The 17061-nt window shown below is 44.9% G+C and overlaps 1 protein-coding gene across 1 annotated transcript in view; it reads right to left on the reverse strand.

The window, feature by feature from the left end:
• Positions 1-17061, reverse strand: part of LPAR1 (lysophosphatidic acid receptor 1) — a 214141-nt gene that overhangs the window by 71798 nt on the left and 125282 nt on the right. The window contains exon 3 of the mRNA XM_069240945.1: positions 7239-7986. Coding sequence (XP_069097046.1) covers positions 7239-7986 — 748 coding nt within the window. The remainder of the gene's footprint in view (positions 1-7238; positions 7987-17061) is intronic.

The following is a 17061-nucleotide window of genomic DNA, read 5'->3' on the forward strand; positions in this document are numbered from 1 at the left end:
GCCTCTCTTTCTGATCTTAACTAGGCTGACTGCAGTTACCACACCATAAAACGTGAACTTAACATTAGTATTTGAAATATATTATTTGGAATGGGCACCCCCACATACCCGTAGCTGTTTTGTTTTACAGCGCACTTGATGCCACGTGTTTGTTATGTCTTTGCACGGCAATAACAGGTGCTGCCTTTACCCAAGTCAATGCTATTTATTTCGTCAAACTAAAAGGATGAAAAGCCCAGTTGGCTGTTCTTCTGGTAACTGAACGTGCCCGCTTGCATGTTGCTCATGCTCCTCAACCCCTTTAGTGTCCAAGTCCTTAAACAATAAGAAAGAGGCTCTCCTTCCCTTAGACAGGTACCTTACAATAATCTTTCTTTTAATTACCACTCAACTCTTACTTTCACTCCAATCTCTCATATCCTACTGACATGGCCATAATGATGGTGGAGGCATTTCTTGGGCCCGCATGCGGGATGCATCTGTTTCCAGGAGTTTGCCCAGGAGGTTCAGGTAGGTTCCCCTATTTTCCTTCTATTACTCATGGTCAATCCTTTATACAAGGGTGCAGGGTTTAATTTGTTAAGGCCTCAAGTTAGGGCCCAATTCCTGCATTGGACTGCACTCTTTCAAACCTATCCTTCAAGGACCATCCAACTGAACCTTAGAGGAGATCCCAGCAACCTTTCCATTATTGACTTATATTTAGTGGCCATTATCACAGTACGTAGGCACCTGAATTGCGCTCATATTGGTGCCAGCCTTTCAACTTTTAGATTTGTGTTGGGTTTGTGTTCTCTCCACGCTGCAAAGACTGACACAGACTTTCACTACGACAAATTTCTTATCCTTCCACTGTTTGTTTCAAATTATCTTTAGAGGCTGAGGCCAGACAGCACTTACTTGATGTCACATGGGCAGTGAAAGCTGGTCTCTGCAGGCCTACAGAGTATCTGCATTGTGAGACAACTTGTACACTAACTATTGTGTAGCAATTAGGACTTTCATATCCTCCACCACAATCCAGTACCAATGGGTTGAGACAGTGATATCTCTGGCTTAGTCAAGTAGCACTTCCAAGTCAAATTCTGGAGCGCTCCACTAGAGGCATAACTACCTCCTGAGTGGAGTATGGGCCACTTTTATGTTTCATATCCACCAGGCTGCTACTTGGGCAGCTCCCACTACTTTAATTTCCCATTAATTACAAATTGGATGTGGCCTGTGACTTCAAGCCTGCTTTTGCTAATTGTATCCGTCTGGTGGTATTGAGGCTTATGGTGGTTTGAGTTGGTTATACTGGTGTAGATAATGCCTTAAACTGTGTGGTGTTGAATTACTCCTTTTGGTGTGTCTTTGTCCACAGTCCGGTGGTGGTGGCGAACGCATGCTACTTAGGAATATTCTCACTGCATAAAGAATGGAATCAAGGGCAATAGCTCAATTGCATAATGGTTATCTTCATTATTCTGATTTTCCCATCCTTGACCCAGTACTTAGGATCTATCCTTCCACACTGTAGGGGCTTCGCCTGCGATCTTTGGAGTATGGCCTGGCATTGTTAATACACACTGGTGGACCAATTCCCTTTATGACAGACATTGTACACAGGACTTCCAGGTAACCTTCAAATTACAGGTTTCAAAATGTATTTATTTTTTAATATAGGATGCCAGTTTAATGGAGGTGGATCTTCCTCTTCACTACATTAGTGCTGGGATGAGGAAGGAAAAATCTGAGTGATGAAGATTACCACTAATTAATTTACCTAAGAGCAAGGGCTGATCTAACCAAGGCGTCTTTGATGAGAACTATCAATAAACACTGGCAAAGCTAATAGGTCTTACTTCTATAATGTGAGTGTCGGGCTATTGTCTTCAACAAAGCTTGTTTGTAAAACATTGTTTACAAAAAAAATAAAAATACTGGAGGAAAAATACACAACTGCATTTTACAACTGCACATTGATTTTCAAAATGTTTAACCCTTTATAAATGGTCTGTTTATTTTTTAAATACTGTTCACTCCGGAAACTCTCAACATAATAAAAAAAAAAAAAAAAGTCTAGGAAGTCAAAGGAAAGTGCTCATCAAGGCCTTATTTAATTTCTACAAGACTTAAAACAAACATGCTCCAGACATTTGATCCCCTGCAGTAGCCACGCTGCATATTTATTGGCCTACAGGAAAATGCTAAGAGCACCTTCAGTTTTAAATGTCAGCTGGGTGCAGCAAACATAAAACCATTTGTGTGCCAACGCCTGTCCATTTATGTAATATGTGGAATGTAGAAGACAAACAAAAAAACACTGAAGTTTATCATACCCCAGTATACTTGTTGCTGTGTGAGTGGGGTGGAGAGCAAGACTGAAAACTTGGGTGGAGGGGAGGGGCGTAAGAGGAAGCAATATGGTAAAGTAGCACTCGAAGCAGAACTACAAAACACATGCACTCTCACGGAGTGTTCAAGGAAAAAGAAACAAGCATTGTCAAAGGAAATAAGTGTCCCCTTTACCATGGGAGTGCTGAAATGTTGGCTTTTCCTTGGTTTTTACTGAAATGTTGGTGTTGGCTTTGCATTGGTTTGTCTGTAAAGTATTGTTTAATAAGTGTAAAAGAAAAACATTTCAAAATAAGGGAGGAAAAGCAAACATTTCTTATAGTAGCTCAAAACCGTACATTGAATGTAATCTTTCACAGTTTATTTTTCAAATACTCTTTACTAAGGAAATTCTGAATAAAATTTAAAAAGAATAAGAGCTGTTGGAAGGTAAAAGGAAATGTTTGCCAAGGCCTAAATTTCTCTACACATCATTCAGCAATTTGCTCATCAACAGTAGCCCAGAGCACAGATTTGTGGGCTTCCAGAAGTGTCATGCTAAGTACACCTTCTGCCTCAGATGCACAATAAAATGAGTACAGCCAACAGCCCTTTCTAAATCACAATAAAAGCTTTTGTGTGCCACAGTTTGTGCTTTCATGGAATATATGGAATGAAGGCAAAAAACAAAAACAACCCCTTAAGTCTGCTCTTCAGCCATACCTCAGCAAAAATATATTTGCTGCTCTTTTACAGAGAAGCTGGAAGGGGTGTACAGCAACACATCGAAGGAGCAACATATATTGAGGGATTTTGAAGGGGTGACGCTGCTCACAAGGGAAGAGAGCTAGAGTACATAATTCCTTGTGGGCTGCCGAATAATAAAGAAAAAAGTAGCACCTTAAATTTGAACAGTGGGAGGACACAAGTATGCCAACCAAAGGGATTGGAAAGAGTCTATGCTCCAAGGGAGAGACAAAGGCAAACGGAGAAGGGAAAGCCATTGAATAAGTCAGCAAAACAAAAGTGACAAGAAAGTCAACCAATAGTTAGCCATGAATGGACTCCAAGCCCACTGTAAATTTTTGGTAAGTCCACAATAGGCTTTTGCCTACAGAAAGCTAAAAGCTGTCTGGTAGGTGAGAACTGAAAAACCTAAAAGCCGCACTGTTCAATAAACAGTAACATTTTATAGGGCACATACTTACACAGAAACCTGAGTGCAATTAAAATGGGATAACCACATTTTGGAAATACCCAATCAGATGGGAACAATTTTTCATATTTTGGTGCTAGAGTACAAAAAATGTATGCACTTTGTCAGTCACCATTATTATCAAATAGCTCCCTTCTTCAATGCAGTGGTGAAAGAGGAAATGGGTATTCAAATAACCTCTACATCTTCCATTGACTGCAGACCCATTCTGCATTTGGATCGGGGGTTTGGAGCCCCCATCCTTCAAAAGGGTAGCCTCACAAGTAGAAGTAACTGTGCACAGTAAGTGTTCCACAGGCAGCTTGTTTATCCATGTGCCTGTGTCGGTAGCATGGTGCTGATGCATGGGTAAAGGAGCTAACTCATCAGCCTGCGCAAAGCCCCAATTCACATGAATGAAAACTCAGTTCACATTGTGCAGATAAGAAATGGGCACCCACCCAATGTTTCATACAGAAGATGCTACACATGCATCTGCACAGGGGCAAATGTCTGCTGATCCCCCAGAGTACTTTTGCAGGCGGGCCAGAGGTGTTCATGGCATCCCAGTGTTGAGAATATGCTACTGAGAGGACACACCTTATCCTCCATAGTGATTATATTTCTAATCTATGTCCACCTTTACCCCTCTATATGAGCGCATAACTCAGCAACAACAAATGTCTATCCGGGATGTACTCCTGGACGAGATGCACACTGACACTGGACACTACATGACACCAAATACTGACAAAACAACGCAAGAACGGAAACCACACCAAGATGGTCTCAAACGCTGGACCGGAAAGAAGCTATTGCCGACCAATTCCGGATAAATGGCGCTTCGAACATGAAAGAGTCCAGGAAACAGAAAGGGAGATCTGGAACAAGCCTAGTCCATAGAGGATATAGAGAAGAGAGAAAAGTGTATTTAGGAAGTGCGAACGAGACTACGGAAACAGACTGACAGGAAGTGAGTGGCTTGTACACAGATACATTTTATAAAATATGCATTTCAAACAAGTGTACGTTTTGTTCATATTCAACGGAAACAACAGTGCGCTATAAAATGTGTATCGGTAGATTGGCCGTAAATCAAACAAGGCTGTCTCCAACTTGTTAATTAAATCAATCAAGTAACACAGTTGTCAACATTAACTTCTAGTAGTTTTATAGTTATACGTTTTCTGCTTTAAAACTATAATGTCCAGTCACATGGGGTCAATACAGGTGGGCAAAGGGCTGTCTGGTTGACATCAGGGAGTCAGACCATCTTCGTGAAATCACTTTCTTCTTTGTGTATCATTTCAGCGTAGGAAAAACAACTCAATGGAATGAGGGCTAAAATATATTCAGTCGTCACTCACTCGGTGTTCAGCGCCCTGCTGGCAGCTCTCTCTGATGACGCAGTGGACCAGCTCCGACCTCGCGAGCTAGCTTCCAAAACATCTCCGCTTTTGTCTGAACAATCCCTCTTCTCATGATACACTTTTCTTTTGTTTGCATCCAGCTCGGACAACAAAGACCTCTGAAGAGCGATCTCGGTGGAAAGCGGCACTGAGGGCAGGACTGCGCGCCCAGCGGGATGGACACAACGTGCTATTGTGGGACTTTTCTGCTTAGCAGCGGCAGATGTGTCTGGAAAATAACTAAGGTTTTGTCAAAGTTTGTTGTTTTCGGTACTCCGGAGGCCAACATGCCAACCGTCAGAAATTGTCCATTCTTCCAGGCCAGTTGTTCTGGAACATTCCACAGGCGAATTACGTTTAACCTACAGCATCCAATCCAGCACTGAGCGACTCTTGCACGTTTCTGCTTGTCCAGTCACAATTGCACTCTTTAATAGTCTCGCGCCCCAAAAAACAATTTTTTTTTCTGCTAAACTCCAGTTTTTGCCCAAACCCTCACTGCGTGTCAGTTTTTGATATGCATAAATCACAGAACTTTCACGGGGTTCAACTTCGTAATCACGCCTCTTATTTCCTCAAGCCCCTGCTCGTTTTCTTTGTGTTATGACATGCATGCTAAGAGACCTTGAGTAGCGCTTGCCACCATTTCAACCAACACTTCTCACTTCGTATTTAGCCCTCTCGAGACACTCCTGTGGTAAGCGAATGGGTATTCATGCACCTCACGTTTCTCCTACACCCCTCACTACCACTGCTCTATATCGTGTCTCCAAACAATTCTTTCTGCAGTCACCCAATATTATGGCCTGGACTGGGCCAGTTCAGTTGTACCACAGGGATCCTGAGTAAACAGACATGTTTGGCCCCCAAATATCAGCCTGTCATTTCATATATTAATATTTCACTTCCGTACACATCATCGACAGGTGCTATGGATCTCCGACCTAGGTCAAAGATGACCAGCAGAGGCCCAACTTTTGCCGGAGATGCCTATCAGAAACAATGACTGGATTGATGACCATATGCCATTGGCAACACTATGCACAGAATACTTTTTTCCTTTTGTGAGGTTCGCTGAAGGGCTGGTACCATAGCAAAGAACACTGGACCCTCCTTCAGCTCTTCTGGGTGATAAATATGGTCATAATCAGGATGGAGTGGGGCCCGCTGCACCTTCATCATACCAGTGACAGGAATGCCCCGTCTGTGCATGTTACAAAGAATGCTTTCAGAAAAGTACCAAGCTAAAGAGACAAGGAATGGAAAAGTAACTGCTTGCTTTCAATTTTTTAGCCAAAAGTGACAAATAACAAAAATGTGGAAGATTGCCAGCAATTGTCACATAAACCGGGAATGTCTCTATGCAGGTAATACATAAAAACCATAACTGCAAAGTCCCTGACACCAGGGGACTAATATATGTAATAAGCCTCCTCAGTGTTGTATGATTTATCACTCAAATAACAGCTTTAAATTTATTTTGAAAATTCAATCGTTTTCTCCAAACATCATGTTATGAGTTCTGAAAATACTTACATTTTTATCTCTAATACATACTATTAATTTTTGGTATACTTCTATAAATTCAACTTACCAAATGTTTTTAATATACTAGGCTGGGGTGCACAGAGGACAGCTACACACATGGAGCTAGAGAGCTACCAGTAACTCATGAGCTACTCGTTTGAGAAGCCTGTTCTAGAAGAAACCGGGTGCAAGGAAGCAGTGGTACATGAGGTTTCTGCCAGTACAATAAACACAGTGGGGATATGGAGAAAAGCCAGAGGGGGACACTGATGAAACTTGTATTCTAAAATCAATTTGTATGTGATTTTACAACGCACAATTCTTAACTTAAAATGTTCAATGTTATGCCTTCGAACACTGCAGAAAGTCTAGCACTTCTACCAGTTGTTTCATATACACGGGAAAGACTGGAAAGTGGATCGTCCAACCAGTGACCTCAGATAAGGGGCTACAAGGTGGACCTAGTTAACAAAGGGCTTCATGTTGTGTTTTGAACCAAGAAGTATATTTCTAGTTAATAAGAGCTCAAAAACGGAGTGAGTTATCGCTTCACTTTCTGGCTGAGACTTCAATATCCCCTCCCCCCCATGTTGCTAAAAAAGTAACATTATGAGGCAAGCCATAAGAATCAGCCATAACTTTGAAACCATTTTTGTGGGCAAAATGGAGATTCCGATAGATTTGTGGCAAAGGACTAACATCATTAAGCAAAAAAAAAATAAAGAAAATAAAAATAAAGACAATGTGCAAGCAGTTAGGATGATGGATATGGTAACTGAAAGCATACTCACCAAGCACGATTGCAACAGTCTTCAGAAGACTCATCATGGTGTCACGATTCCTGCGGGGACCTGAACTATGCCTGGACATCCTCATAGTCCTCTGCCGGACGTAGACAAAGATGTGAGCATATAGGACCACCATAACTACGAAAGTGACCAAATTGAAAACGGCCCAGAAGACCAAGTAAGAGTCACTGTAGAGCGGAGCCATGTTAGAGCAGTGCTCGAGGTCGCAGATGCAGTTCCAGCCCACGCTGGGTATTGCCCCCATCACAATAGCCATAGTCCAAATGACAACAATGACCACCACCACACGCCGATTGCTCATCCTCGTATGTAGCTGCATACGGAAGACCGTAATGTGTCTCTCAATAGCAATGGCGAGCAAGTTTGCAACAGATGCCGTCAGGCTAGTGTCAATGAGTCCCTGGCGGAGCAGCCATGTGCTGACAGTCAACCTTCTTGTGTTCGGTCCTGTGTTGAACATCAGGTAAAAGTAAGCCAGCCCGGCAAAGAAGTCTGCAGCTGCCAAATTAGCCATAAGGTAATAAATAGGAAAATGGAAACGGCGGTTGACGTAGATCGCCACCATGACCAGAAAGTTCGCCAGCATGATGAAGATACAAACAGTGATTCCCAGTCCCATCACAAGTTTGCTCACAGTGTTCCATTCCGTAGCTAGATACTTCCCACTCCGGTTGTAGAAGAAGGTTATTGTTTCATTGTAGTAGCACTCTTGTTCACTCATGGCTGTAGCCTACATCGACCAAAAGATAAAGCAAGAACAAATCCTGATCATTTAAGAATTACCAAAGGGAACACATTATGTCAAATTACTCTACACAGATCACTTACAGGCAGCACATCACACATGACAACATGCACTCAAGTTACAGTGATGAATGCAAACATACACCATCTGATATGACAAGCTTGATTTGAAAAGGCAGACAATTTTTTTAGCAGGAAACCTACAATAACTACGTTTTGGAGCTAGTGTTTGATGTCTGTATACATTTCATCCATCAATGACTATGAACTGTTTATTTTCTAGAATTAACATTTATTTCAGGCCTTTAAGATTTAACTTCCATATGGACATAGGACTCAGAGGCCGCCATAGGGGCCTCACCCCAACACCGGTCATACACCAACCGACAAGACAGTTTTGTTTGTTGGAAGAAGTATTTATTTTCAAATATACTTTCATAAACATTCATAAACACAATTTATGCAAGTCATCATATGCACATTACTCAACTAAAACATTTCACTGCAAACTTTAATATATATAAACTGTTATAGACGCTACTTTGTAACCATAGATTTTGACAGGATCCCTTCCTGTCCTGAACCTCCTTTGGACCACACAGGGACTGATCGTCACCTGTATCCTTAGGGGGGGGCGGTATCCCTGCTTCCTCTGTTCCTTGCCCCCTTGTTCAGGGTTCCGCCCCCCTCTCCAAACACCACTCAACCAAGGGGTGTACCAGGGCGGCCCAGGGCATGAGCCCCGTGACCACCCCAGTGATCTGGGCTCCCTACCCCCAAACAGGTGTGTCCATCCGCAGGTTGGTCCAGGACTTCAGGATCCTATCTCTGTTGTTATACCGGGGCCCCACCCTTGGGGTCCCCTCTGTTGCTTCCGGTTACTTTATTCTCTCTTTCTGCGCCACGAGGGCGACCAGGGTCCCAGGGTCCTACGCCCTCCCCACCAGAATACAAACACTTAGCGAAAAACCACATATCTGCCATGAATTGGTCAGTACCTGCATCAGATAAATGAACCAAATCCCTATGAAACATTTCAGGTCCTTTCAATTGTCTATGTGGGATGTTCCACAAACGGCCTGGACCAGGGCAAAGCTTTGACATCTCCGCGTTAAGCCGCCTAACTGACACATTGATTGTTCTTGGTTTGATTCCTGGGCCCCATCTTTTCCGTGGCACCATGTGAGACCAGGCGATGGCTGCATTAGGAAATTGCTTAGCAAGCTTTGTTATTTCTAGGAATATTGCCTCTCTGAGGGCTTTTCGCCCCAGATGTACCAGGTCATTGCCCCCAAGGTGAATGATGATGAGGTCCGGGGATTGGAGCCCTGCACATCCGCGAGCCAAATCAACCAGCTGCTGTAGCTGTTTAATTCCTTTGCCGCCAACCCCGCACCACCTGAAGGCCATGTCTAAGTTTGTCGCCGGATTCGGTTTACGGAGCTTCTGCAACCGGTACGCCGCCCGACGAACGAATGAATGCCCCAGTACCCAAACCACACGCGGAGCCATCAACTGCAATAAAGGGAAAATTGTGTGAGGAATGATACAGAATGTTAAGATACACAAACAATCCAAATTAGACCAGCTCTGGCCTAACGTAACGCTTATAACAGTTAGACGACCATCTGCCAATGGCCTTGACTTCAGAGATGGGCAAGCCTGCCCCCGCAGCTAACGTAGCCGCGCCAATCCTGAACGAGTGAGGAGAGTAACCTAGAGGCTCTATGCCTGCTGCCTTTAATGATATTTTCATTACCTCTGTAAATTGGTAGCGCGACAAACAGTCCCCATTTGCGTGTATGAATAACGCTGTTGATTTTTCTAAAGGGCGCACCTTTAGGTAAGCATCCAGGTTGGCAACCGGACTGATAAGAGACCCCTGCGCTGCCCGAAGAGCAATCCTCGCCCCTTTTCCTATCTGATCAGTCTTTGATTTGCGCAGCAGTATGGTGGCGGAGTTATTATTGATTATTACATCTGGCCATTGGAGACCCCCTGCATGGTCGTTCTTGGAAGTACCTAACATTTCCCCAATACGGAAGGCCCCATAGAAGGCCACTGAAAAAGCTGATGTGAATAAGGCAGTCTCAAAAGGGGAGGAAGAAACTACAGCAACTGCACCCAGCAATTTCTCTAATACCTGGGGGGTTATAGGCCGCCTGGAGTCTACTTTGGGGCCCTCCGCTCTTGACCACCCCACCAGTGCCTGCTTAATAATAAAGGCATTGAGTTTCGCGTCTTGCCCTCCTAGCTTGCCGAAAAAACGGATGGCTGCCAAGTTGGCCTTGGCGCACGAAACCGGCTTTCCATTGTTTTTTAAATGTTGCAAAAAAGCACAGATTGCTTCGGATGAAAACCAATCTGAGGAGTTCACTGATTTAAAAAACAGTCTATAATTCAAGAAGGCCCTTTCATATGCCCCCTTTGTTCGTGTCGCCAAAGAAGCCCCTACTAGGGCTGACAGCGCGGGACACCAATCTTCCACAGTGATGTTGGAAACTCTGTCATCCTCTCCGACGCCTGTGGGTGGAACCTCTGAAAATCCTGCATTAATGATCGAGACAAGGCATCAGCTGCATTGTTATTTACCCCAGGAACATGTTTCGCCCGGAAGGTGATGTTGAGTTTCAAACATTGCAGCACCAGATACTTAAGTAGTCTCAGCACCCATCTGCAGCTAGCTTTTTGTCTATTGATTGACTCCACGACTGCCATGTTATCTGACCAAAATACTACTGTTTTGTTTCTCAAAGTGTCCTCCCAAACAGAAACCGCTACAATGATGGGAAATAATTCCAAGAATGCTATATTTTTGGTGAGCCCCAACTCTACCCAACCAGTTGGCCAATCTGCCCGGCACCATGCAGAACCAAGTATAGCCCCAAAGCCCACACTGCCTGCCGCGTCTGTAAATAGGCCAAGAGAAGGGCTGTCGGCAGGGGGAAGAGGCCAGATCACCGCCCCGTTAAAGTCTTGAAGGAATGCTTCCCACACTCTCAAATCATCCCTTACTTCAGCAGACAGCCTGGTGTGATGGTGTTTCTCGTTCAACCCTGCCATAGACCTAGCTATGGATCTGGAAAAGGGGCGGGCCATGGGAATGATCCTCAGGGCGAAATTTAATTGACCCACCAGGACTTGCAATTGGTGCAGGGTGACCTTGGAATGGGATAAGACAGTTCTGATGGACCCCTTAAAAACTTGAAGCTTGTCCAGAGGGAGGCGACACTCCCCCGCTATGGTGTCAATTTCTATGCCCAGGAAAGTGATGCAAGTGGAGGGGCCTTCTGTTTTTTCCTGGGCTATTGGGACCCCGAATTCCCTGAACATGGTTGTCAAAGACTGCAGGGCCCAAAGGCATTTGTTTGACTCAGGAGGGCCCAACACTAGGAAATCATCCAAATAATGTATAACATTCGCATGACTTGTACGCCTGGTGAAAATCCATTGCAAAGCAGAACTGAACTGTTCGAAATAACTGCAGGACACACTGCATCCCATGGGCATACATTTGTCATAAAAATACTCCCCATCAAATTGGAATCCCAAAAAATGGTAATCTTCAGGGTGAACTGGCAAAAGCCGGAAAGCTGCTTCGATATCTGTTTTTGCTAGGAGCGGGTCTGCCTGTCCCAGGGCCGCCGCGCACGAAGTAAGAAGGCCGAGCCTTCTGGGGGGGTGCTTTTATGCCCCCCCCCACCAGTGTGCGGCGGCCCAAACCGGTCCAGCACTGCCTCGACCACCGACGCTCTCCCAGCGTCGAACTTCCGCTCGCGCGTCTCGCAAGACGCGCGAGCGGAAGCCCATGGCCAGCCTGCGCACAACTAGTGCGAGGCTCGGCCCCATCATCCCCGATCCCTAAGGGGCCGCGCTCCCCCCATGTTGGGGGGGCGCTCTTCCAAAATGCTGGTGGCGTATCCAGTAATCAGAGTCCAGCATCGGGCTAATCCTGTACCCAAATTCATTAGGTCAGATTTTTTATCATGTTTATTAGACATATTTAACATTGCAACAAGCATACAACTAGGGCTCGCGGTTTTATGGTACTTATTTCTTAGACATTTCCGTCTGTAATTATCCATATCTGTTTTGCTGTTTTTATCTGTATTTATTGATATCAATTTTGAGTTTTATTAAATGATTAACCCGAAGCTAGCATATTTTCCACATGTATTTAATTGATCCAGTTAAACTTGCATTTGGACAATATGCTGGTAAATGTACACCCTTTGCAGCAAGTAGCATAGTGCTGTTTTGTAAAGTCTGCTACATAACTGTTTGATCCTGGCCAGTTCTACTCTGCATGAAACTCTGTCCACTGAGCTGTCAATATGCCTGCCCTTTGAAACAGTTTTACTGGAAGAAATAATAAAAAATGATCCATTCCCAGGATATGAGCCCAGCATAGTATTCATCAGCACATTCAGGCCTTTATAATCAGGTCAAACTCAACAAGTAAATGTGCTCCTAAAGATGTACCGTGCAGAACCCCTCCTGAGCTGCACCTCCTCACAACAACCACAATCACCTCTTTCACGACTCATAAAGGGCTAAAAGATGAGCTGCGTGGCTCCTAGGGCGAACCAAAATGCTGGACAATTGGCATCTCAGAGTGCCTCTGTGCGAGCAGTAGGACAGGAGCCCTGATTGCAGACAGGCCTGCAAATTGTGGGATGGCTGGCCATGCTGAGCCAGGCACATGTTGAGGGCGAGGGGGCTATCAACAGGAATGGCACTCTTAAGGTGGCAGAGGCAGGCTCAGAAGTGAGACGTGCAGGGTGGTGCATGGGCTCTGGTTGTGCCCTCTCATGATGTGGCGCTCCTGTAGATGTGCCAAGCGTCAGCGCTGCCCTTGGAGGTTGGCGGGTTCCATACCCAGCTTTTTCCTGTCTGCGGATGGGCTGCACTGCCCGATGATCCGGAGTTAACCCCTTGCCTCTCTACAGTCTCCTCTCAAGGGTTTAGGAACCAGGATGTCTGGTCTGTTTACGCTGGTCCTGAAGACAATGGCCATCAACAGCAATACACAGTGTTCAGCACATGGACACACAAGCTATCGTCAACTAACCACGTATTACCTTTCTTCTTTTTAGGGTCGAGCCTGCGTTGCATGGGCTCGCGCATGCGTATCGCAGCGAGACGCTTTAGGGTTTAGAAGAGGGCTCAGAGCCCTGCCGACGTCACGTCAGTGTTTTTCATTGGTTCGTGGGCTTGCCTACTAAAATCTGCTTGTTTTCATTAGTCGAAGGCATGCATACGTCATGCCTTTTCCGGTGGCTAGCCCTCCTCGAGCGCATCGACCAAGTACAGAAAACATGCGAGGCTCGCTGTTTTCTGTCTGGCTCGTGGACTTCTTTTTCTCTAATTTACTAGCGCGATTTCGCTTGGCAGAAGTCGAGCGCTTTAAATAGTTAATTGCACTTTTTTGGGTTACGTACATAAATGCACTTTTGCCGATAGATGAAAAGTTGGATTAGGAGTTTACAACGCTATCAGCTCTAACATGAGCAAACGCGAGACCCGTTGCATTGTAAATGCTTGTTTTGTTCTGTGTGGACTGACATTGAAGGCAGAACACCCTATGTTACAAATACAGTGCGGCTGGTCCCTGTGCTGTGTCTTAGAGTGATGCGGAGCCTGCAACGTCCTTATAAGGAAGCCGCACTTTCATTATGAAAATAAGACTCCAATGAATAATTTGCCTGTGGCTCACTCGGGGCGAAGTATGCTGCATTCAGTCCTCAGAGAGTAGCACAGACAGCATTTGCTCTGACAGCCCCATCATAAGAATCCTCTCCCTCCACCCCTGTTTCAGCTCCTGCTCCAGCTACATGGGTACCAGTACTCTCCTTGGGCAAGGAGTGTTGCAGGTACTCAAAGGGAGGGAAATGAGAAGCGCCGGTAGAGAGTACTGGTGAGTTCCGGCCCAATTAAAGCACTGTTTGCGGCCTAGGTGGAGTGGGCTGGGGAAGCCGCTCCGTATTACACTCTTTGTTAAGTGTAACTCCCAAATCCCGATTATGCAACCTCTTAAACCAACAAGGCCACCGTCTAAATCAGCCCCCCTGACACTATTAAACAATAAGAGCCGTAAACGCCGGTGTGCTCGCCCCTGTTGTGATCGCACAAACCCAAAATCACGTTTCTTCTTTCTGTCGCTTCGCCCTCCCAGGTAAACTAGTCGCACCTCCTCGACTCCGCCCACGTGCATTGTCCCGCCGGATCTCTACAAAGTTGGGAAGTTGAAAACGAGACAATCCTGTCAGCTAAACTCCCAGATCACTAAGGTTCACACGGAGGATAAACGGATTAAGGAAGGGACACAAGTCGAGCCAAATATTCTACAGAGAAAGCAAAACGATAAAATAATGCGGCAAGTTAAAAATTAACGTGAAAGCGCCAAATGTAACAAAAACAGCGGTTTCTGTGCGCTTCACGCTTGACTACCGAGAAAGTCTTAATAAAAAGGCTGAGAAAGGGCAGAGCGTTTGGTGATAACTTCCTAAGGCTGATAGCATGATCCAGGCATCCACACATTCACTGTCTCTGCCCTAATCTCGAGACCTTGTATCCTTCGCGCCAGTCTCCTCTTGAATCAGTAAATGCGCAGGCGAAATGGTGATTGGCTCGGCCTCTGGGACTCTAGACCATTCAAATCGTCTCTGAATGTGCACGCCTGTTCTATATATATATAGCTAACATCTTCGCCACTGGAGTTATGCGATTGTGCAACGCAACGTTTTCCCCATAATTATGTTTTTTTGAATTTGCCACATAACCCATCATCCTCTGCATAATATTCAATTTTAACCGAAAAAATACTTGCTTCCAATTCCTTCTAGCGCGAACGGACCTAAAGTTAATAAAAACATGGCCAACCTTGTTCCTACGTCGCGGAAGGCCCTTCCCAGAAGTTGACATTGTTTCTAATTGCATCTGTATTTGAGTGTCAAACTCGCACTCCTAAAGTGAAATATGTTCCCAGACAGTTTTACAATTTGTAGCGATGATAAAATAATGAAGCAATAATGTCACAAAACAAGCAGCATTACGCCGCACAATTTTCCTTTCCTTGCTGCAAAGTTTAATCAACCGCGCTGCATAATTTGGTCCTCCTCCCATGCCGCACAATTCCAGTGCCCCTGTCTAACGTTCAGGTTACTCGCAGACATCCACGTTAACCTTTAAACAGTGATCTCTCTATTGTGGGGGAGAGAATCCAACGGCATATGATATTCTACTTCATTCGCTTTGGATGGGCCTGAACACAGCCGACCGCTCCATACCACCTCGTCTTAAAAAACTTAAAAAACAAACGCATGTCACCACAACCTGCACGCATCTTTTAAATGTACAGGAAAAATTAATAGAGCAGACTGAAATAGAGCAAACTGTACCCCTGGTTAAGAGTCTGGTGATCACTGTGTTTAAATTAAGAAAACTTCCGAAGAAGAGGCCAGCAGGAGTGAAGGAACGCTGGAAAACTATTTTTACAGCAGGAAGGTAAAGTCCACAGGAGACAACGATCCCATCGCAGTCTGTGATTAAATCCTCTGCGAGTCGCCTACAAAACCAGGGAGGGCGTGCTGTTCTCGCGTCCGCCTTATTCCCCGTCAATTTCTGAGGCGAAGAAAGGTCTGGAAATAGCAGTTTGGGGGGGTGCTGGGAACTCTATAAGAGCACGCAAGGGCTCACGAAAGTTTTTTTTTAATCCACGTCTGCCTGCGTCATGAACGGAGCCAGAGCTGTGTGGTTATCACTACAAAAAGTAATGGGAGGGACGAAGTAGGTCGCGGCAGTGACTGAGATAAGCCATCCTTTCCGTACAGCAGAGATGAGGAGAGCGAAGCCTATCTGCGTCCGTTTATGGGTGTGCTCCGGATGTGGCACTCTGGATTCCCAATTTAAAAGCACCGGTTAATCATAGTAGACGAGACGTCCCCCCCCCTATCCCTTTCACCCCTTCCAACACACAATTGTGGCATTTAACCCGTGGACAAACGTGCTGCTGTAGAAACAAATCCCCCAAAAATGCCTTTTACCGATGTGTTTGTCAGAAAAATTAGTATTTTTTTGCGCAACAAATCAAGTTTTACCAGACACTTCTCCAGCAAAAAGGAGAAAACGTCACTGCATTACAGCACAATTAAGTGCTTCTTAGTGGGGGGGGGGGGGGAAATGACCGTGTATAAATGCACACATTGAGAGATTTTCACGAACTCGTGTCCCTTGTTGTCTTACCACAACTGAGACCAGCACTGTAAACTTTGTAAATATATTTACACATGGGGACTCTGATGAAAACAAGTATTCTATACTTCTACAATCCCCTATCTTATAATGCAAAACATCTCTATTTTGGTCTTGAAAGCGATTGCACTGTAATCACTAGAAATATGATTTGGCCTGGCACCTACGACCACACACTTCCGTGTGTCTAAAGTGTTTACAACCACACATTTCAGGAATTTTCTCTCGAGGAAAGAATATGGCTTTTAAAAGGCATGCTCCTTCAAATATATAGTTAATTTACATTGCTTTAACTGAAATCAAATCATTAACATTTATAAAGCGCGCTACTCACCCGTGCGGGTCTCAAGGCACTTTCACTAAGCACCAAAAGAGTACCTAGTGCACCTGAAAGTGTTCACCCAGTATTAAAACACAATCGAGATGACAGTGAGATAAGGGCCTCTGGGAAGGATATTGACACCACACAGCAGGGCCAGCTCCCTGAGTAAACAAATGGGCTATCACTATCCGTGAGGCCCTGGCTCTGCCCATACAATCATCTGCCCCACCGCAAAGTGTAACATCATTGGTACTGCTGAACTGGTCTGTTGCTGCAAGGCCACAGGTTTGGGGTTGGGTACGTAAACACAATAGTTAGCCGCTTGAGCAGAAGATCATACATAGCCAGAGCTTTATATGGGGCGGTACTCAGGCACGGCTCCTCCACTAGGGCGGAGGAGCATCGACCCCGCCCGCCATCAGCTGCAAATCTTTTACTTAAAACGATAATAAACTATGTTTATTATCAGTTTTTTAGTAAAAGGGG

Source organism: Pleurodeles waltl, chromosome 1_2, assembly GCF_031143425.1.
Source record: "Pleurodeles waltl isolate 20211129_DDA chromosome 1_2, aPleWal1.hap1.20221129, whole genome shotgun sequence".
Taxonomy (NCBI): Eukaryota; Metazoa; Chordata; class Amphibia; order Caudata; family Salamandridae; genus Pleurodeles; species Pleurodeles waltl.